The sequence below is a fragment of the Lepidochelys kempii genome, chromosome 7 (genome assembly GCF_965140285.1).
Source record: "Lepidochelys kempii isolate rLepKem1 chromosome 7, rLepKem1.hap1, whole genome shotgun sequence".
Classification (NCBI taxonomy): domain Eukaryota; kingdom Metazoa; phylum Chordata; order Testudines; family Cheloniidae; genus Lepidochelys; species Lepidochelys kempii.
In genome coordinates this window covers 73,376,025-73,398,620 of record NC_136386.1, presented here as the reverse complement: position 1 = coordinate 73,398,620, position 22,596 = coordinate 73,376,025, and the positions used below count along the sequence as shown (strand labels likewise).

Sequence of the window (22,596 nt, the reverse complement as noted above, 5' to 3'; positions counted from 1 at the left end):
TTTAAACCTTAAACAGCCGTATTTTTAAGACAGGCTAGAAACTGATTTACAGTTGTCTTTTGGACTCCACTGTGAAACATACACTCACTTTTCCTCAACAAGATCACTCCAGCAGCAAGTACAGAAATGGCAATTTGAATTGAAAACTTTCTTTTCCAAATATTTCAGTCTTATCTGTAAAAGAGTTCCTTATACCTTTGAGCTTTCAAACTTCTTAGCTCAGAAAAAAAAATGCATCATTTTAAGGAATTGCTCAGGTTACTGATAAAAACATTATTTGCACTAGTTCACAACTCAGCACTTTTACAGATGTTGGGTTAACACTTGGCACACAGCTTCTTTACAATGAAGAGAACAAAAGGGATCAACAATTAAATTAACATTGCACCATGTAATATTGTGCAGAAAGGCTGCTGCTGATTTCTATAGAACAGCCAAACCAGAGTAACCATTCTCAGGTTTTGATTTTTTGCCAGCTATTTACAATGAACATGTTTTTTTCTCTCAGTTAACACTAATTGTCATAGGCATAAAGACCATACTCCAGAAAGTGGCATTCCAGTACATGAGCACAAATATAAAATCAAGTCCTATTTTATATATACATGAAAGACACCAGATTTCATTGTTATGTCATACTTTTCCGCTGCCCACATTTGATTGTTTCATCCACTTGTTGCATCTTGTTATAAAACTAGATTGTGAGTTCTGTGGAGCAGGGACTGTTTCTTTACTGGTTGTTTGCACAACCCTTAGCACAATGAGGCCTTGACCATTGGCAACTAGGCACAACTGTAATACAAATTATTACTGAGTCATAAGAGGAAGTTTTCCCCACAAGATGCAAGCTGAACTACTTAGGGTCATGTTTTAGAACTAGGCTCCATGTTAACTGCTATGCTCAAGCATCTATAAACCCATTAGCATGGAATTCCACCTAAACAGAGAGAGAGAGACACACACACACACAAATACTCAGCTCTCATTTACCTATTGCAGTTACCGGGCATTCACCATCACTGTATTCTGTTGAGCAAAGAAACCTATAAAAACCCTATAGCTTTTTCCAATGTCTAAGGTATATCTGTATATCTCCTAGTGTTGAAAATGGCTTGGTTTTGAAAAATAAAATACTTTAAGTAGGCCATTACTCCTGGAAGTGAACTGATCCTATCGAAAAAATACTGCTGCTTTTCAAATTTTTTTGCTACCCCTGCAAAAAAATCTTATACTAAATACCAACCCAAGTGCATTGAAAAAATATTATCAGTAATTAAATTCTTGTTACAGTGTAATAAACCTTGTCACATGGAGTGTTTACTTTTCATAATATTACCTTAGTACCACTGAAATGAAGTGCCTGCTTGCACCATTGATTTAAGTAGGAATAATTCACAGTGCTACTGGGTAATGCTGTTTATAAAGGTACTTGAAACAAAAAATAATATTGTGTGCCTTGTTTGATTCTGTGAGCTACTCTGGCCGTAGTATCACACTGGACTATTTCTACTCCAAAGTGTTTTGTACTACACAGCGTCCCATTACAATGAGACTAACGTTTACAACACCGATTTCCATGGGACCGCTTAGAAAGACATTACACAGGAAGAATAATGTGGGTGTCAGTGCATTTTATATAGTAATAGCAACATTATGTGAGCAGTTAGAGCAGCTGATTTGCTCCAGGTTATTTTGACTACTGTAAACAAAGTCCTAGTGAAATGAGTAGGGCATCTGCATAACTGATTGCAACAAAACTTTGAATAGTAAGAATGACACCATGTAATTTTGTGCAGAAAGATACTGCACAGTACAAATAGCATGGTTACTAGTGCATCCCATGCATCATTCTGTCAGCATATTGAATAACAGTTGCAAATGAAAGAAATTCAAACCCCAAAAAGGGGGGGAGGGTCTGACTTGAACCAATAAAGCTACCACTCTGTTTTTTACTCACCCATTGTGGCAAGATACGATCATTTTGAGGTCCCAGAGAGAAGAGGATGACATAAGCCTTAACAGCTAGGTGAAAAAGGGTGATTTTTCAATGTAATTGTAACGTTTATTCCATATTCCCTCTGGTCTCCAGTGTGTGATCAGAACTGCAGGAAATTATTCTAAATTTAGGTGCCCACTGCCCATCAGTGGGCATCTCCAAGAAAATCTGGGTCCTACACTTTTTTCAGGCACTGAAGATATGCTGTGGTGCCTAATGATCTGTACCAAATAGATTAAAGTCTGACCAGAATCCTTCCTGTGGTTTCAACACAGTTTTCACAGTGAATTATTACTTTGGAAATATTCTTTCCTGGAGGTACTGCTATTCCTGCAGGATTAAAAGGGAAAAAAAGAAAACTACCAAGTCAAGAAGTATTCTCTAGTTTGGTCAAGTTCCTCAGAACAATCTGAGCCATTGGACTTGCTGTCCACAAGACTGTCAGCTTATATCCCAATGTGATCAAAGTAGTTTAAAGCTTTTACTTTTGAGAAGAGGAGACACTGTTGGAAGCACTTGTTCAGCCAGCCAACTACTGTCATTTCCATGAATATGAATAAACTTCAATATAGGATATTGACATTTTGAAAATGTAGGAAGAGCTGATCCTTCAGTTAGTCTTTGACAATAATAAACCCTTCTATTCCATAGTTTGTGACTATGTATTTTTCCCCAGTCACAAGCACCTTTCTTGCCCCATTTTCAAGAATGTCAGGCCTGATCCAAAGCCTACTGAATGAACGTCATCTATGTCAATGGGCTTTGGATCAGTTCCCCAGACAGGTTTATTTTGTTGCTGTCTTGGATTTATGTGACAGCAAAGAAGCAGGCATGGTGGCAAAAAGATGTCAGAAGGAATTGTTTGGGGTTTATGAAAATGAATATTTGATGCAATTTTGTAACCATAATTTGCATGTACACAAGTTACACATAAATACATATGTATGAATGCAAATTTTCACAGAGGAAAAGATTATTTTCCCTGTTCTGTAATATTAAGGGTAAGACTAGTGATGAATCATTTTTTAAAATATTGTTGGGGTATATAAATAGCTCTCTTTTCTAGAATAATTATTACTCAAAAACCCTGCTGCTGAAATAACCCAGGCAATAATCAACCTTGGCTTCTTCATCAAACCCCAATAACATCTTTTTAAAGTCTTATTTGTAAAGGCAAGCTGATTAATCTCAAACATTTTCCTTTGCAATAAAAGCTAATTGAAATGATTTACCGATGTAACTACTTGTCAGATCTTATAAACGCTAGGAAAATGCTCAGCCAGTTACTTAGCTACCCCATTTAATCCACATGTAAAACCTCAGTGGAATCAAAGACTGTGAAATAAAACAGCTGTTTTTCAAACCACTTTCCCAGTTTTCTCCCTACTTTCAAAACTTACTTCTCCATTCATCCACACAATAGGGGGTTAACATGATAATAAAGTATTAAACACAACAGCAAACTACAAGGACAGCATCCTCGCCATTCTGAATAGACTTCTCACCCAGTCCTTATTTTAGTCTAGCTGTATTTGATCCTATCTGTGACTGGGAAAATCTAAACATATGTAAATCAAACTATCCCTCACTCTGTGAATCAAAACTCGCTTGGGGGGGGGGGGGTAGAGAAGCCTGAAGCCTCTGCCTGGGGTGGGGGGGAAAGCCTAAGCCCCTTTTAAAGTGGGGGCTTCAAAGCCCCTGCCATTGCACAACTTCTCACATTTATTGCAGTCCCCGCACATTGCAGCACTAAGCCTCTTTATTGATGGATGTTTAATATTTCCTTCCATTTTCAGCCCTCTCTCTCCCAGCAACAAGTTAGGACAGACCTTAGAGATGGCACAAGGTGGCTACGGGCCAGCCTAAACGTTTGGGCACCAATAACGTGTTTTGGTTTAAAGAAAAGGAGGACTTGTGGCACCTTAGAGACTAACCAATTTATTTGAGCATAAGCTTTGGTGTAGCTCAAGAAAGCTTATGCTCAAATAAATTGGTTAGTCTCTAAGGTGCCACAAGTCCTCCTTTTCTTTTTGCGAATACAGACTAACACGGCTGCTACTCTGAAACCTGTGTTTTGGTTTCTTACCGAAGACTGCTCAGACTGTGTCTCACCATTCACATTCTTTGAAGCAATCTTTTGAGTTACTAGACCTCACGCACACACAAGCACCCCTGCTCTGCGCCAGTCCAAGGCGGTCTGCGGGCATGGGGAGTTCAAGTCAGGAGACAAACGAAACGAGAATGCAAAACTAGCCCAACCCACACTCACTCTGAATCCTGCGGGGACATCGCACAGTAACTACCAGGGCCCTTTAATTCCCGTAGAAAGGAATTGTTCCCTTACACACTTGCAGGCTCCACTTCCGACCATTCTCTCATCGGTGGCTTAGACTTCCCTGTACCGCACTGAACTGCCTTTACATCACAGAGTTATGGGAGGGTAGTTTGGCCCCTCGCTCTCCCCCTCCCCCCCCCAATAAATAACATCCGAAGCACCTGCCAGTGAGCGGGGCTTTCAGGTGCCCTTCGCTCTGGCACCTGTTGCAACTCCAAGCCCCGTGCTCACATTCTCCCTTCCCCACGGAAGGGCTCCTCAGCCGGATCGCCCTTCCCCAGAGCGCAGGTTGCGAGGCCGAGAGAGGTCGCCTCTGTGCAGCGCCTGAGCTGCCTTCCTTCCCCCAGCACACCCCACAACGCCTGACATCCGCCACTGCTCTGGCCCTGCGGCCAAAGACCAGGCGCCGCCGCCCGGACCTGCCCAGCGAGACACGGGGCACCAGGCCAGATGCCCGTGTTGCGTGCACCGCCGGACACACGTGCGCTGCCCTGCCCTGCCTGGCCGCTCACACGCGCTAGCGAGCGGCTGCTGCTCGGGAAGGAGTTTCACAGGAATGACAGCTCTCCGCGAGCAGGCACCTCAGCGCCGGGCAGCCTCCCGCTCCGGGCTCTTTCCTTGTGAAACAGCGCCAACCTTCGGCCGCCGGAAAGTTTCCAGCCCCAGCAGAGCTGCCCGCGCCTCGGGAAGAGAACCGCCTGGGCCACAGGGCTCCCGGCGCCCGCCTCCAGCCCGATCGTGCACCCAGCGCACGGGGCTCCAGCAGCCCTGTCAAGCTTGACAGTAAAAGACAGGAGCGGGGGGGGGGGGCGACAGTAAAAGACAGGAGCTGGGGGGTCCTCAGCTGCTCTTTGGCGCCAACACCCCTCCCCCCTTCCCGCGTATTATTAGAGGGGGAAATAACGCCCACGGGCGGGAAGGCGAGTCAGCCCGGGCATACCGCCCCTGACAAACACCTGCAACAGACGCGCGAAGCAGAACTACCGTCTCCCCCGGCCCAGCAGCCGGGGCTCTGCGAAGCCCTCGCCGCGGGTCTGAGCCGAGCCGAGCCGAGCCAAGCGGAGCCCCCGCCGGGGCGCTTACCTTCCTGCACCGCATGGAAGGGGTTGTTGGCCTCTATGAGCTTGATGGAGTACGTGATTTTCTCGCTCTGTAAAATGTCGTCATTGAGGTTCAGATCGGACACCGCCTGCTTGAAGACTTCGTCGTCCTTGGCAGCATTTCCTTCAAAAATGGCACCTGTTGACATGACCACATCAAAATTTGATCTTTCTCAGGAGGACAGAGGGGTGGGGGACTTAATGGAGAGACGGGGAAAGTTAAGGCTCCCTAGCCTTGTTTATTTTCCCCTGCCTAAAGTTTCATTTATATACATTTATATAAATCAGCTACCTCTCTCCCCCCTGGAGTGCAGTGTTTTAACACGGCCAGTTCAGTGTGGCCCTGAGAACGTTGTTGAGCTCGGGTCCATGGGAGAATTTGAAAACAAGTTAACAGAAAACAGCTTCCTTGCTCCCAGGTTTATCGGTGACCGTACAGAGGCATTTGTTGTTCAGGCGCATTAAATCACACACACACGCAAAGTCTTCATGAAGCCTTTTCTTGCCCAATAGGTTAAGTATGCTTCACCAACCATCACTTACTGGTTTTTAACCAAATCCCCTAGAAAAAAAATTGCTTTGTGAGTTTGAATGTAATAGAAAAGGAGAGGTGTTAGAAAAACAACCAACTTTTGCTCTGGGTTTTTTCTGCTGTTCGCCTGGTTTGTCATTGTTTTGGGTTTTGAATCTCTGCTGCATACACAAACACACACTGATTTAGAGTCAGCCTGTGTGTTCAGTAACCTGAAAGCTTCTAATTTCAAGCCGTGTTTATGCAGTTAAGGTGAAAACATCTGGCGAGCTGGGTTACGTAACATACTCTGACTACGGGAGCGTGTGTGTGCACTTTAGATTTACTATTTTGTTATGCAGATCAAGGATTTTTTAGGTTAAAGGATTAAAAAAAGGTCACTTCCCTCCCTGGTACAATATTGCTTATTCACACTAGTTCTGTGTCCTGAAGTCTTACAAAGATTCGCGTGTAAATTCACAAATCCAGGTTCAGGGGGCTCCTCCCCTTCAATCTTTTGAAGCCCTTATTTCGGAAGAGGCGCTAAAATATCACTAAGGCTGAAGTGTGGGGCAGGTATACGAGCCACGAATCTATAGCTGGCCTTCACCTTGTCCATTGGCAGGCAAAGAGGCAGAGAGGCTTTGTGGACGTCTGGCCGCCATCAGCTGCTGTGTCTCTGGACTCCCCGCTCTCCAGCTCCACTGATGAGAAATGGGGCGCGCTTTCCTCCTCTTCAGCAAAGCGCGAAAAAAGTCAGAAATCTCCAGTTTGCATCCAAGGTGAACAACGTGCTCCTGGTGCAGCTGAAATCCTGTAAGTGTGTCCAGCGCCTGAGAGGATGAGACGCAACCAGGGCTTCCCCGCCGCCCTCCCGCCTCGCCCCCTCGGAATTCGCGGGTAGCTCAGAGCTTTCCTCGCACAGCGGGCAAAGTTGACTCGGTCTCTTTTCTCGGCTAGATCCGCAATGCTGTGGGCTCTGGCCCTGGCCTCAGCCTCCTGGTTGTTTTACAGGGCTGGTGTCTGAGCATCCTCGTTCTCCCCGCCGCCACCACATCAGCTGGTGCAAAATCGGTCCCCCACCCCCAGAGACATTCCCCCACATGCTCGCCCCCGCGCCCTCACGCGTGGCGCCTGGAGGGAGCAAACTTGTTACATTTCGTGTCCATCAGGGCACAGGCGCGCGCTCTGTAGCTCCGGACTGAACTCCCACCCAGCCTCTCTTGCTCCATGGCTTCTCTCTCTCCTCCCTGAGGATTTTCCTCCTCCTCCTCTAAAGGCGGATGGGAATCATTGCTCTTCATTTCTCCGCCACTCTCCATCTCCTCCCCTCTCATCTGCCAGAAGCCCGAGGGGTTTGTGGAGGATTTTGTCCCTCTCTTTCCCCCACCCCCATCTTTATTCGATACCCGCCAAAAGGTGACTGCAGAGCCTTTGCCTTTTGCTGGCCAGACTTTCCCTGGACATTCCTCTACCCTGCTCCTAGAAGCCACAAAAGTTATCTGTCCAGCATGCGCCATTGCCCCAGCCTCTCCTTCTCCCTCCTCCTCCTAGCCAGGTTTCTCCTCGCTGGAGATTTCAAGCCTTGCAGCCCAAAGGTTTTAATGAGCCCTTATTCAAACCACAACAGTTGTGCGCGCACACACACACACACACAGCTACTGCGCATCTAGCATCTCCTAACCCTTTCCCAGCCAACTTGTCCCTCCTGCATTCCCGTTATAGTAGCATCTGCTATGACTGGGGAAGGGGACGGTGGGGGGATTTTTGGAAAGTTTCCCCTACAGGATGGTTCCTATTCTGTCTTGCCTTGTTTACTGAGGGTGGCGGCGGACGAGAGAAAACCTCGCACGCAAACAGGTCTGAGCCCAGCATCTAGTACAACCAGAGAAACGGCAGCAGCAAACCTGCGTCCTGTCTCCAGAGAAACCCCTGCAGCGATTCAGTACTAACGTGCTTGCAGCATCCTTGCAACCAAAAGGGACCCCAGCGTCGCTTCCTCATCTCGCTGCTAACTTTGCAATTCGGAGGATTCGGGTGGCTTTTGTGCCCCCCTCTCTGGGGAGTTAATGGGGCTCGCTCGCCCTCTGCCCGTGACATGATGGGGTTTTAAGGAGACACCATCCCTTTCTTGTATTTGTTGCTTTCTCCCCCCTTCACCCCCCCCCCCTTCTTACCAATGTGGATGATGGAGTCCGCCCGCACTGAAACGCACTGAAATATCCAGGGGAAAAGCCAGAGCATCACCACTTCCATTTCCAGCCTCTCGCGGAGCACATCAGCCCGGATTTGATGGAGAGACAGAGATGGGGGGAAAAGAAGAAGGGGGGAAAGGTACCCAGATTAAAAAAAAATCAAAAAATCCCAGACCCCGAAACCCCAAGGATTTTCCAAGATTGAGACGATGGAGAGAACGGGGAAGCAGGGGGACGACAGCAAGAAAAAGGTGGGGGCTAAAAATGTGTGCAGATGGATAGATCCTGGGTGTCTGCGAGGAAGCAGCAGCAGGGCAGAGACTTCAGCAGCAGCTCCTCACCACTCCGTGTGTGTCTGAGCCCCAGCGCACAGCAAACTGCGGAGGACCGCCCCCCCCCCCCCCCCAGCACCACGTGATTGCAGAGACTCACCACTCAATATAGTCTGGGCGAAACACACAAGGAGATGGAGAGAAGAGCGTAGAGCAGGGAAACAGTGGAGCCCAGTTCCACCCAGGAGCCTAGCCAAAAACGGGGGCTGGAGGGGGTGGCACGAGGAGATGGGGAGAGAAGAGCGAGGATGGCACAGGATGGGAGAAAAGGTCTGTGGCGACAGGGGGGGCTAAGGAGGCTTTCAACAGGAAGGGGAGTTTGAGATATGAGAGGAAGATCTCTGCCAATCAGTGAAACTGACTACAATCTGACCGGCAGAGAGCAGAGTGGGACGAAGAGGCGCTCTGACACAAAGGGGGGAATCTTAGCTGATCCCAGCAGCTCCACGGTTGCCATCACTTGCGGGGAACAGCTTCCCCCCCACAGGCTAGTGCGGATTCTATGGAGATGCCCGTATCCAGCAGCTGCCCAGGCTTGCTTTACTCCCAGCAGACGCTATCCACTCGTGCTCCTCCATTCAATCCAGCTTTCCCAGTGCTGAAGAGGATGCTGGCTCTAGTCTTCCCCCAGGACTCTTGTGTCCCCCTCTCCCCGGCAGCACTGTGGAGGGGACCGAAGTTCAGAGCGCCGTTAACAAAGATTTGGGAGCCTCCATAGAGGGAGTTTAATTCCTTGAACTACCTGGAAATCTTACCGACCTTTTCCCTGGCCAGTCTGGAAACTTAGCCTCTGAATCTCAGCCCTGCTGCTTTATTTGGTTTCGGCATTTGCCCCCACCCGCCCTCTCGCAAGGGAAGCGCTGGCTAAAAGTTTGACGCTGGAGTGATCGGCTGCATTAAAAATTGGGGGGTTCTGCTTCACCTCAAAGGGGGGGGGGACTTATTCATCAATGACGTCATTAGTGTCAAAAATAAACAGCCCAGGGGGAAGGGTAAGGGTGAATGGAAGCCGCAGATTTAGAAAATCTTAACACTTGGTTCCAGGTTTTTAAACTTCAGTGACAAAATTGTATCGTGTTGCAAAGTAAAAAGGAACAAGAACGCGCGTGGCTGGTGTAATAAAGATGCTGCTGAGGAGGGTATGAAATTCCAACGTTCCTGTTCCAATCTCAAGTCCAGGATTTTATTTTCCGTTGACGATCGAAGTGAAAACGTGATATTTACCCCCACCCTGGGAAAGTGGCACCACAAAGCTGTCCTCTCTCTCGCTTTAAGCTTTCAATGGAATCTAATTCCTAAATTGGACATGCTCAGAAGACTAATTCATCCCCTAAAACAAATGCATCAGTGATTGCAGGCATCCAAACGTGATAAGAGTTTAAATATGACAAGGATCCCGGGGAAACAAATTCATTCAGGAGCCTGAAACGTAATTAAAACTACTGCCAGGAAAATGAGTTGAGAGCAGGATGTTACTAAGATGATTAAATCGCTCTGGGGCTGAAGCCTAGACTGCTTTAGCAATGGATACATGTAATGGCAGTGTTTGGACATTTTGAGGCGGGACCAAGGATGGTCAGTCATCCTGCAAGTGCAGAGACTAGGAGTAAAGCGTTAAAGTTAGATCTTTCTTCCACTGAAGTCAATGACACTTCACTGGGAGCAGGATCTGGCCTCTGCTTGTTTGCTATCATGGAATCTGTCTACAGCCTACCTAAAATAGGGGCTTTTCTACATAATATTTGGGTGGTCCATTTCCCTCATCCTTTATTGCACCAGTAATTTCAAATCAATGGAGCATACATTTTATAACCAACACCTTGTTCAGTGTAGAGAGCATTCTTCATGCAGAGCGTAGTACCATGAAAACGCTTGACACAAAGGGGTAGCTAAAACAGGTAAGCTTTACTGTCCTGGATGAGGGAGGAAAAACGAATGGATGGAGTAGAGTAAAGGAAAAGGAAGATGAAATTGAAATCGTGCCAGGGAGGATCCCTGTTCATTGATCTGGGTCAGCTTGCTATTGAGTTTGTTATAGTCACAGCTTTTGATCAGGAAGAGACAGGGGGTAAATGAAACAAGATACACTTTTTTAAATAAATCACATTCTATCTTACAGTGTTTTGGTTTTACACATGCAATTTCCCATTGATCAGTGCAAAATGATTAAATACCATACTCAGTAATCCATGGAATAAAAACATTTAATCCAGATCATTGGCTTCTAGGACAAAGATCAATAGAAACTTTCCTTATCTGACTACTTTAGCAAGTAAAAATTCATTCTAATTTACATTTGTTTCAAATCAATATGCACTTACTGACCGATACTGTGAAGAAGGGCACAGAGCTATTCTTCTGGTCACTTATGAAATTAAACACCGATATTCACTGCAGTCATGTGTACTACTACACTGTAGTATGTGTACGGGATTTATGAGAAGAAAATAATTCCATCTTATAACCTCTTTGCCTTAGTCCCTCTATCTGGAAAATGGGGTTAACAACATAGCATTGTGTGGGAGGTAGTTCACTCAAGTTTGTAAAGTGCCATGGGATCCTCAGACAGAAGGCCCTACAGAATTACAAATGTCATCCTATCTATTTATGAAGGCATCCCAACACCATTCATTTAGACTTCAAGCTGTTTGGAGCAGGTTTGTCTCCTATTGTGTGTTTGCACAGTAGGTCCCTGACCTCAGCTGGGGTCTCTAGGCACTACTGTAATAAGTAAGTAATAAAACAGTAATGCATAACTTTGCAACTATAACTAATGAAGAATCCACCAGCCAAATAAATTAGAAGGGAAATCAAAGTGCAAGCTACTTCATCCACATAAAGGATTGATTCCCAACAGGGAAGAGTAGGGAAAGAAAAGAAGGGAGCTCAAACTATACAAAAATAGGCCAACTGAAGAGATACCAATATGAATGTACTTTTGTCTCTGCTAACTGACAATGTGAAAGAAAGACAAATAACTTCCATAAAAAAGAGCTTTACAATTTAAGTAAATGTACAACCTCAGCTAATAAAGGAAACCAGAACTCAAACTGAAATTGTGCTCAGACTGCTAATTGTGCCCCCAAGCCAGCACCTGTATTTCAGTGCCCCAGTCTTCCCTTTGAAAACTGGTCAGCCTACAAGGAGAGGGCAGAGGGAAATAAGAAGAGGCAAAACCTGCAGCCACATCACTTGCAGTCAATAGGACTCTGCATGGGTGCCGGGGCCTATCCTCACAGAGCTCAATGCAGGTTTGGGGTCTGTATGTAGACTCATTCAGTCTTCCCAAAGCCCTCCAAAGCTACCCATGAAAGAGAAGCATGAATGTTTGGTCCAATCCTGCTAGCCCATCACATGCAGGAGCATGATTGATTTAATAGGACTTCTGCACTTGGAGGACTTGTAAGATCAACACCTTAATGTTGGATTTTTTTTTTCTCGCTTTAAGTCAAACACTTACGATTATTGACCAACCGCTTGTATTTAACTTCTGTTTGGATGGCTTTGCTTTCACAATGCTCTTTACAAAGGGTAACAAAATAGGATTAGAATTATGTACATCAGAATTTGAATTCTTTAAGCACCATATAAATGGAAGGTCATTTCAGTTCCTCCATTCATCATCTGATCAGAAGAGCACTCGCATTTTGCTACGGCTATCCATAGTTCAGACACAGCACTATGTACTAAAAAGCGAATCCATTTGCAGGCATTTTGCATAGTAAGAATATTATTACTCACCATAATATTCCATCATCATTGTGTAGGGGCTGAGCCATTACATGAGACACCACAGAATTTTCTGTGTCAGTGGAAGATTAATGTATCATTAGAAATAGGTAATGTAGCTACTGCACTATTCAAAGTTCAATACGCTGGCAACAGAGGTGAGGCTGAGTGCCATTATAAAGTTCACCTGCCTCTGCAAACCACCTTGGTGATTTTAAGCTAACCCATCATAAGATATTGCTGTACAGAGTTCTGTTGTCGGAATGAATGTGAAATGAAATGTATGCTGATGGGCTAGCCTACTCTACAGGCACAGTTTGAATGAAGCTCTGCAAAATTCATTGAAGTAGAATTCTTGAACGTCTCAGAAAGGTGAACTGAAAGGCTTACCAGCCGCAGAGGTCTAGACTTCAGAACTCTCTCTCCCTCTCTCCTGCCACAGCAAATGCCATCACTGGACTTTACAGCTAGTTCCAACAGTGCTGCCAAACCTGCAACTGCCCAAGGTGCCTATACCATGGGGGGCCCACCGATCTCAGCATGATGAAAATGCTCCACAGTGTGCACAAAGCTGTTGATGAAAGAGAGCTCTGCAACAGGGGCCCTTGCTAAAAAAGGCAGCTAACACCTAAAAGTAAATGGTGTGGCTGCAACTTCCAACTTTTCTTCCTCCTCCCCCTACCTTCCATCCTCCCCTTGTGGCTAAACCATATTCTCCCAAGTGAAAATGGGGATGCTGTTCAATGTGGGGTGTTTGGGGGCAAATTATGAAAGTTGATTGGGAAGTGGGGGGAAGGGGAGAGAGATGCACCAACTCTCCCCTCTCTGACTACCCTCCCCTTTGCAGAATGAATAACTGCAACACTTTAAAATAAAAGGCAGGGGTGGGAGAATACACGATTGATCCCCCTCTTGTTCCTTCACAGCTCTGTCCCAGTCCTCACTTTTTCTCACCCTTCCCCTGCCACCATTCAATCTAGTGCTTATCGTCCTAACTCCCCCTGTTGTCTACCACCCACAAGTTACCTCTGATTCCTGCATCCCACCAATTCCCCCACATTCACTCGACCTTATTCACCAATTTGCTTGTTCTTCCATTGATCCACACACTCAACTCTATTGTTCACGATCAGGGAAATTAATGCGCTTCCCCAGCTGTCATCGGGGTGCTTCTGGCCAACAGAGCATTTGCCAGCTCTAGTACAGATACTGGGCAGAGGTGGGGAGGGGCTGCTCAGTCCCCTCATTGTCTGTTGAGCTCTCACTTAGCTGGGGAGACTGGCGAGGCATCATCTTCCCCAGTGACATGCCCTGGCAATCCCACTCCAACATATGGAAGGGGGCAGAGTCAGGAATTCTAGCTGAAGGAAAACGGCAGCTCAGCTGTAGAGTAGCCCCAAAGCTATTGGGGGGAGGTGGGAGTTAGCGGGAGTGGCTGTCCTTTGGGATTTCCTCCCACAGTGGAGGCACAGACCATGGCTAGGCTATGGAGCTATCACTGGGACCTCAGGATCTGACCCATAAAAAGTTTATATTTTTTATCCCACTCTGCCCCATCAAAAGAGATAGGAATTGCTACTACTAGCTCCTCTTGAGTTTCCTATAATGTGAAGCAAGTATCCCAGCATATTAGCTGTTTGTTCTAGGGAGTATAAATCCTCCTAGATCTGTGCTAATTAAAAAAAAAAGAAATCAAGATTATTTTGTTTACTGCATTTTAATTTATTTTTGCAAACAACAGAAAGTAGGTTTTTTTTAACTATTTCGCAAATTAGAATTTTATTGTGTTTTCCAGTAAAAGCTTTATTCCTAGGTGGGAACAGTACTGCAGAAACCAAATCCCATTATATAGCCTCAAGTTTGATGGACAGGATTCCTGGAATTTTTTTAGATCCACCTCCCCCTTTCCCGATTTCCCCAATTTTAAATTGCTTTGTTGCCGCTTCCTTTATTTTGGTGAACCCCACTTTTCTTTTTCCAAGGTTGTTCACGTAGTGAGATAAATCTTGCAGGAGGAATAATGGACTGGATTTTCTCTGTGAGGAAGGGCTTCTGAATCAGATTTTTCATACAATGCTTGATGTTCTTGATTAAATTTGTTGTGTGTGTACTAACCAAATGAAAGTTTGCTACAGCTGCTATGATGCTCAAGATGATGTCTTTTAACATGATAGCAGTTTGCCTACCTTATTTCCAGATTTCTAACTGGTTTGATTCAACAGAATGCACACTTGCCTTTAGCATGTATTTGATTTAATTCACATTATGTTTGGTTAATTCCATCAGTTCAATATTTGTTAACTCAGGCTTGGAAGTATTTTTCGTTCTCCCCCACCTCAAGCTGTGCCACTTGATGCCCTATTTTTTATTTATTTATGTTTTTGAAGCAGACTTTTTTGCAACAGGCCCTCTCATGTAGGCTTTTCCAGCCTCCCACATTTTTCTAGGAGCATACATAGATGCTTAATTTAGTCCAGGGAGAAATATGGCTTTATGTGGTATATTTAATCTCCATCTAGGCATTTGTGTTTTAGAAACACTTAGGTTCAGAAGAAACTCAAAAGGAGCATGGTTATTCACAACTGTTTCCTATCTAATCTATCTATCTATCTATGGTGTTTTGCAGAGCTTTCAACAAAATACATTTGATAGCCTTTATTTAATTGTCATTAAATAATCAAAATTGACAGTATGTTTTATGTAGAGCTACAGCAAGTATAGCCCTTATCTGCAGACTTATGCCTGCCAGGCCCTAAATTACAACCCTGATATTGCTGTCTTTTTAGCTTGTATAGTACCATTAATGGCACTGGGTGTTGATCTGTCCAGAAGGTTAAAGGTCAAACATATATTAACATAGTAGAGGTTATCCTTGTTTTTCATGTGGACAGGCGGCCAAAGAATCATCTGTCATTTCCTTAGGCACATTAATATTACTTATAACTGCTGGATAGAGCTTCTGCTTTCACTATCAGCATATTGATCTTTATTGTTTTGTTTGGACAGAGAACCTACATGGCATGTTTCTGGTCTCTGATTAGAAAATCCTTAAAATCAATTTTCTACTGCAAATATCTATTTTTGAATACCTGGGTTTTGAATTGTTATGCGGGTAGGGGTGGTGGGAAGAGTGTGGTGGGAGAAGGGTACAGTTGCCATTTTTAATCCAGAGAAATACATGAGGATCAAAAACTAAATAATGAAAGTATTTTAATTTTATATTAAAATGTTTTCTGAATTAATCCCATGGTACTCAAAATTTTGAAAAGGAAGAAATATATATAATTCCTCTGTTTCCCCCCTCCCCAAGATATTCAGAATTTTATCAAGGGGAACTATCACGCACAACCATTCAGAAGTGCTGAAATATCTGCTCTCATCTGTCATACTAATCACACCATCTAGTATTTAAAAGTGTTAAAACCTTTTTTAAAAAAAACAATATAGGTGCCTCAAGCTATGTAACTAACTCCATATTTAAGGGCTGAAGAACTTGATCCAAATCCCATTCAAGTTAATAGACAGACTCTCACTGCTTTCAATGGGTTTTGGATTACACCCTAAATGAGCAGCCTGATTATCGGATGTGCAGAGTACCCACAGCCCCTGGAGTCTAAACAGATGGGGCAAACAAAGAGAGAAGTCATGCTTTATTACATATTCATAACTCTAGAACAGGCAGAGGTTCATACTAGAGAAGGGGGGACAATTTCTAAATAATAGTTTATTTCCCCAAAAAGTGCAGTTTTGGGTTGACCAAAAGTATTTGCAAATACATGTTGATTTGGTCAATGGTTTTGGACAAAGGAAAATTTTTTTCCCCATTTTTGGTTCAGCAACTAAACCAAAAACAAAAAAACATTTGTTCTCTGAGGTCTAACTTATATCAACCAATTTCACATGGGACTGTTATTTCTACGTAAGGGAGAACATGTTATGTTTGACACCTACATCACTTCATCACAAATATTTTCTTCCTATAGAAAGGACGTCATCCACCTTAGAAATCATAGTGTTCAAATCCACTTCTGTGTTTATTTTTAAAAACAGTTATTACCTTAAGATTGATCTAAATTATAGGGTGGCTGTGTTGTCTAAAGGCAAACAGCAGGCCACGAATAGTGCTCCTACATTTATTTTGATTTATTCATTCATTCGGATTTATCCTGGGACCATGGGCAAGTCCCAACATTGCTACTTTGTTTGCACACTTATAAACTGGATATACTGCCACATTGTGTTACCACCAAGTCCTTGAAAACTTCACATGAAAGATACAGAAGGGTAAAGTAGTTTTACCTCCACTTCAGGAAAATCTGATCCTTTCCTACCGTCAAATCAAAATACATTGTTTTTACTGACTACTAGAATGGACCAATTTTTCAATCTGACAAGGTCTCTCTTTGCACTGGTAGTGCCATGTTGTGTAGTCTTCTCTGTTCAGTAAGTTTTTGCAGCACCTACTTTACAGATGTTGTACAAACAGGATATTTGCCTTTCCGTGCCCACATGTAATTCTACTAATATTAATGGCAGTCACCATGTGGCTCAAGAGAAGAATATCTGTCTTGCTAATTTTTAGAGGTGACCTAGATCACATGGAGTGTTTCTGCTACCTGATTGGAAGAGCAACATTCCTAGTCTGGTTTGCTGTGCTGATAAATTCACTAATTCAAAATTGCTTTTTCACATGTATACTATGCTACTCACTTAAAATTAGCTGTTTCCACAGACACTCCTGCTGTGAACTCATTCAAGCATTCACATGTTTTTCATAGTTCGGACCACATCTTAGGAGAAAGGTTGTCTCCCCATCCATTCACAACCATGCAGAACCTCTCCTTTCCCATTCATGATCATATAAGCTCATCCTTTACATGGAAATGTATAAGTATTTAAACGACTTTTCAAGTACAGCTTAGCACGTAGACACAAGAGGAGAACCAGCACCATATGACCACCTAGCTCCACTCAGGCCCCTGACTGGATACCATTGCCTTAGAATATCCAGAGTGAACACATGCACACGCACACCCCTGAAGAAGCAAGTCCATTTAAAAATTCAAAAGACTATTCAGACATTGTTTGTAGGGTTTATCCAGCTGTGGTGTGCTGTGCCTGAGAATTCTTGATTACACTTCCCTCGGGGACTGATGCCCATTCACCTCTTATTTACTGTATTTTGGGTAGCATCTTGAAGTGGAGCTAGAGGTATTACTCCACACACAACATAGTCGAATCCACCTACTCTTGGAGAGAAGGTATAAGAGGCCCAAGATAAGCCGACTCAGAGGCCCAGTAAAACTTAAGTGAACCTGGGGTAACAGGACGGGTGGAAATGGAGCAGGAGGTAAAATACACTTGGAAAAAACCTGTCGCACTATGATTGAAAGCAGGTTGTACTTCAAGGCTCTGGGGCTCACTGTGTAAACTTTTAAAATAAAAACCATGTGGTTCATAAACCTTAACTCTGCAGCAGAGTGTGACAAGTCAATGCAATGGGCAGCACTCCTACACTGACCGGCACAAGTCACTGAATTGTTTCATTTACCCAGTCTTTAATGGAGCTAGTACTTGCCCATCTCAATGGGAGGCTGTGGGGCCTCTGTGATTACCATTTTTGAAAGCTCAAAGATTTTATTTTATCTTTAAGATTCACTAATATTTAGCAAAAAAAATGTAAGCTTTAACCATACTATTTGTGACCCAGAGTGCCTGAAAATGACACTGAAAATGCCAATGTCAGGGCAGGCTGCAAAAGGGAGAGCAGCCCATATTCCATACAGCGTCACACCAATATTATAAAATTGCAAGGAATCTGACCAGATATGCCATGTAAGGTGTCAGGGAAAATGATTTGCCAAGTATGATGATCTTGTTTATATATTTGTATCACTTTTGTATTGCGAATTATAGATATGTATGGTATATCTGTATTGCAAACTTGTGCTGTGTCTCTGAGTGACACCGCCAGACAGATTGGTATCAGCATTGCCTAGCCTGTTTGATGGCCCATCAAGGGTCATCAACAATACAATGAACCCATGGAAAGGAGCCAGGGGATACATCTTATGAGTAAGCAGGACTAGCAGGGGCATACCTATGGACAGCGGACACCAAGGCTTTTACATGCCATGTTCTGGGCAGCTTGTGTTTGGGACAAAGGAAGTATAGGCCACCTGGCAAAAGATTATTAAAGGCAGCTGCATCTCCTCCATTTTGTCTTCATTCCTGCTTCTTCCCTCTGGAGTAACTTTTCTACATACTGAAGCGCTGAACAAAGCACTGAACGACCCATCCAAGCCATGGATGTGTTCCAGAGGACTTTTCAAACCAGCAAACTCTACAATACTGATAAGAACCTGATATATGGACTTTGTAGTCTTATGTATGTATCTGACTGCTTGACCATTTAACAACTCCCTTCTTTCTTTTAAAATAAACCTTTCGTGTTACATACTAAAAGATTGGCTGGCAGCATGGTATTTTGGGTAAGATTCAAACTAATATTGACCTGGTAACGTGACTGGCCCTTTGGGATCAGAAGAACATTTTGTATAAGTGAGCAGAATTTTTAAATAATTGCTGGACATATGTGCTGACTGGGAGCCGAGAACAACATCCGGACAAACAGTAAGAAAAAAAATGGTTGCCCAAGTATTCACTTACTCCAGCTTTCTCAAAGTTAGGTAAAGCAAAATAAAGACCCTATTTCAGGGCAGCATTTAAGTATGTTTTTATGTCCCCTTGACTTCAATTAGAGTTAAGCACATGTTTAACTGATTTCCTGAATAGGAGCCATAGTTTGATGGCCCAGCTCAGTCATTTTAAAATACAGCAAATTCATCTTGTACTTCAGGAGTGACATCCTTGGATAAATCTGCAGTTCACACATAGGAAAGTTCCCATACTCATACTTTCCTTTTCCAGCATACAAGGGAAGTCGCTGATCTCGTGAATTGAAGCTTTGTGGATTTAACATAGCAGTTGTCATGATGTTCCCTTGAGGGTCAAACCAAACCCCAGTTCTGAATGCAAAAATGCTCCAACAAGTCCATGTACAGTTCAATTCCTTGTGCAAAATTGGAGGAAAAATAACTTTCAAGCACTACTTGATGGCAATGTGTCCTTCACCCTACCTTAAAGACATAAGTCTATCTGCTGGACTACAACATATCACTGATGCCTATTTGTGCACATTCTAACCTGTCCTGGAGGCTGAATATCAGCTAGCACTAGCAGATCCAGTAGAGTTTCAGGGCTGGTCTTCACTACCGCGCTAAATCAGTGCTGCTACAATCAATGCAGCAGCATCAATTTAGAGGGTCTTGCGAAGAGGCGATAAGTTGACAGGAGAGCGCTCTCCCATTGACGTAATTAATCCACTTCAATGAGAGGCGGAAGCTATGTTGACTGGAGAGCATCTCCTGCCAACATAGTGCGGTATAGACACAATACATTAAGTTGATGTAAGTTACGTAGATCCTGGGGTTGTGTTTTTTACACCCATGAACAACATAACTTACGTCGACTTAAGCAGTAGTGTAGACAAGGTCTCAGTCTGGTAAATTAGGATAATTGTTCCAAAAGAATGTGAGCCACTAATTTATATGAACTAGATGAAATTAATTGCCTAGAATTAGCCAGCATTAATGTCTTCATTGACTATCTAAATAACTGTCTGTTTGGGGATTGAAAGGAGAAGGATGTTGAGCTGGTCACTCCTTAAATCCCTCTGGACCTTCTGGAAATATAGTTCAATCCTCATTGTCCAAATGTTATCTGGGATATCAAATAAATTCCTATAATCAAGGTTTTGGACAATGGAGTGAATTTTCAGTGTAAGTGATGGACATTGCGAGACACACCCATGTTTCAGCTAACAGAGTTTTGGATACTTCAAGTTTGGCTAATCAGAGTTCTAGCCACATTACTAGCCAAGTACATTACAATGTGCCAGTGTTTAGTCTGGAAGGCCAAATGTCACTTTCTGATACAAACATGTTAAATTCACTCTCATCACTAATTTAGAAGTTGACAAGTTCTTGGGGGGAGAAATGGTTGCAGGCAGCATGCTCTTCTTTCTTTCATTATAGAAACTACTTTCTTTTGCTTGTTACTAAGCTCTCAGTTGCTAGGCATCACACCTTCAGAAAACAGGCTTGTTTTGTTATGAGGTAAGTTTATTAAATTGAGTTCTGACCTTTTAGAGCATATGCAAGCAGCGTCTTCCACTTTCTGGAAGCACAAGCAAGATCACATATTGCTCTGACTCTTGCAAAACCTAACCTGTTCTTAAAGGCACAGCTCCTATTAACCACATTAAAGACCAAAAAAAACAAATTTTCAAACTGATCTCTAAATACCATATTTTAAACTATAAAACCATTACAACAGTTAGTTATTCTAGGTTCCCCTTATTTAATCAGCCTCATTAGATGTCATACTTCCTCCATTCCAAAAAAATTTAAATTCTTTCCTTTACTTTCAGCCCCCTGGTGATTTGTGGCTTGTGATTTAGCCATAGTGTACTCACCTGGTTTCTACGTTGATGGAAATTTCCTAGTTTACTCCTATGTAGGCCAACAATGTTGGCAGCTTTGCATGCAACCTTCAAAGTTCGTGGGGAAAGGAAGCATTTACTCCATAGAAAGAATAGCTCTATAGCAATGCTGAGCTTTTCTCTGACGTCAGGCTCTCCTTTAAAGCCATGCTGCCATTAATTACCCTTGTGGTACTCCCCTCTTCAAGAGTGTGCAGACATGGAATAGAAACTAATGCCATTCCTGATAGCATCAACTCCAAATGGAATTCTGCTTATACAGCTATGGGATTGAAACCTACTTCAAGTTCCCAACCCTGTCTTGTGCCCATCCTTTCCACAGAGAGCTGACTGGGTTGAGGGGCAAATGGCTTTTGTGAGCTGCTCCTCTGCACATTTGACCATTTTTGCTCCCCTGCACACAGGGAGGGAGCTTCAGGCCCTATATTTACTTTACTCAGCATGATTCCCTTCACCTTCCCCTGAACCCTAAGCATCTTAATTTAGTGCATCAAAAAAAATCACTCTACTTTTCCTGTCACACAACTATTTTCATTCTCAAAACTTATAAGCTATAAGTACCAAGAACATGAATACCTCAAGTACACAGTGACCTTTATGGTAATATGTTACAATAAATTTAGATTCCGTTTCAAGCCCTGTTTGGAGTGCTGCCTCTCAGTGAGGATTCTTATTAATCACTTGCACTTCTAATGGACTTACCCTTTATAAACCATTTCTGTTTTATCTTCCACAGCTGATTTGCAGTCTAAGAATTTCAACTTCACCACTTAGGACTGGGCACACACACATTTAGCTGATGCAGGCTCCCTTCAAAGAAGTGGCTCACCTAAGATCAGGACCCAGAGAAATAAACCAGTGATAATATGTTGGTGCGACAAAGTCATTAAAAACCAGATACTGACTTTTTAGGAATATGCAGATTGAATATTAAACCAATTCCTGAAGTTCCCAAGGCTATGTCTGGAGTCAGCCCTTCATTCTTTGGGCCAGATGGTGGCTGATCCCTGAGCTGGGAGGTAAGGAACATTCTCTACCCTTAACCTTCCACACACTGGCCAGCCACAATTTCAGCCTTCTCTCTGTCTCACCTGAGCTCACAGGCTGTTCCTCCAGACAAATGCTGATCAGCCGAAAGAGACAAGCAAGGCTGTAGTCACATCCCCACTACAGCTATTACACAGGCCAGCTGAGCTGGATGGCCACAGCAAGGAGCATAGGGTGCACCACACTGTAAACAAGATCCGCAGTGGGCAGGATTCCCCCGAACATTGGAGGCCTCTTGGAGACAGCGAACCTGCTTTAGGCACAGTCCATCCTAGAGCTCACAGTAGCAGTGTAGTTCTGCACTCTTGAGTATTGGGGACAGCCTACAGGGGTGATTGAGCCTTACATAATGACATAACATATGTTACATAAAAGAACGACAAAAGACTAAGATCAAAGTAGGCCTGTGCTACCATGTAATTTCCTGGGGGAATCCCCATTCTAGTGCATTGACTGTCCCAAGTCCTGCACCCTGTGAGAACTGTAAACCAGTCTGATTGCCATCTCAGCACCACCAGATGCTGGAGAGCAACTCCTGGCTTGATTTGCTATGGTCATTTGATAACTGACATTCAGCCTCCAGGACAGGTTAGAATGTGCACAGTTAAAAAATTAAATGATTTTCCCTAACATACAGCAAACAAGTTATCACTTAGGGAGGAAAAGAAGATCCTTTACACCAATAGATACCTATGAAACACATGCATCCCCCATTTAAGTCCATTTGACTTATCTAAAAGTCAAGAATTAATTTGGCTCAGTAGATTTAGCATCGAAATGCCTTTCCA

At 43.6% G+C, this 22,596-nt stretch overlaps 1 protein-coding gene across 5 annotated transcripts in view; it reads right to left on the bottom strand.

The window, feature by feature from the left end:
• The window catches only part of GRID1 (glutamate ionotropic receptor delta type subunit 1), an 834,382-nt gene extending 825,893 nt beyond the window's left edge, over positions 1-8,489 (bottom strand). For all 5 annotated transcript variants that reach the window (XM_073353357.1, XM_073353358.1, XM_078853794.1 and 2 more), the window contains exons 1-2: positions 8,120-8,489; positions 5,415-5,570 (exon numbers count right to left, since the gene is read on the bottom strand). In XM_073353357.1, the coding sequence (XP_073209458.1) occupies positions 5,415-5,570; positions 8,120-8,198 (235 nt within the window). In that variant the 5' untranslated portion in view covers positions 8,199-8,489. The remainder of the gene's footprint in view (positions 1-5,414; positions 5,571-8,119) is intronic.
• Between the last annotated feature and the right edge of the window lie 14,107 nt (positions 8,490-22,596).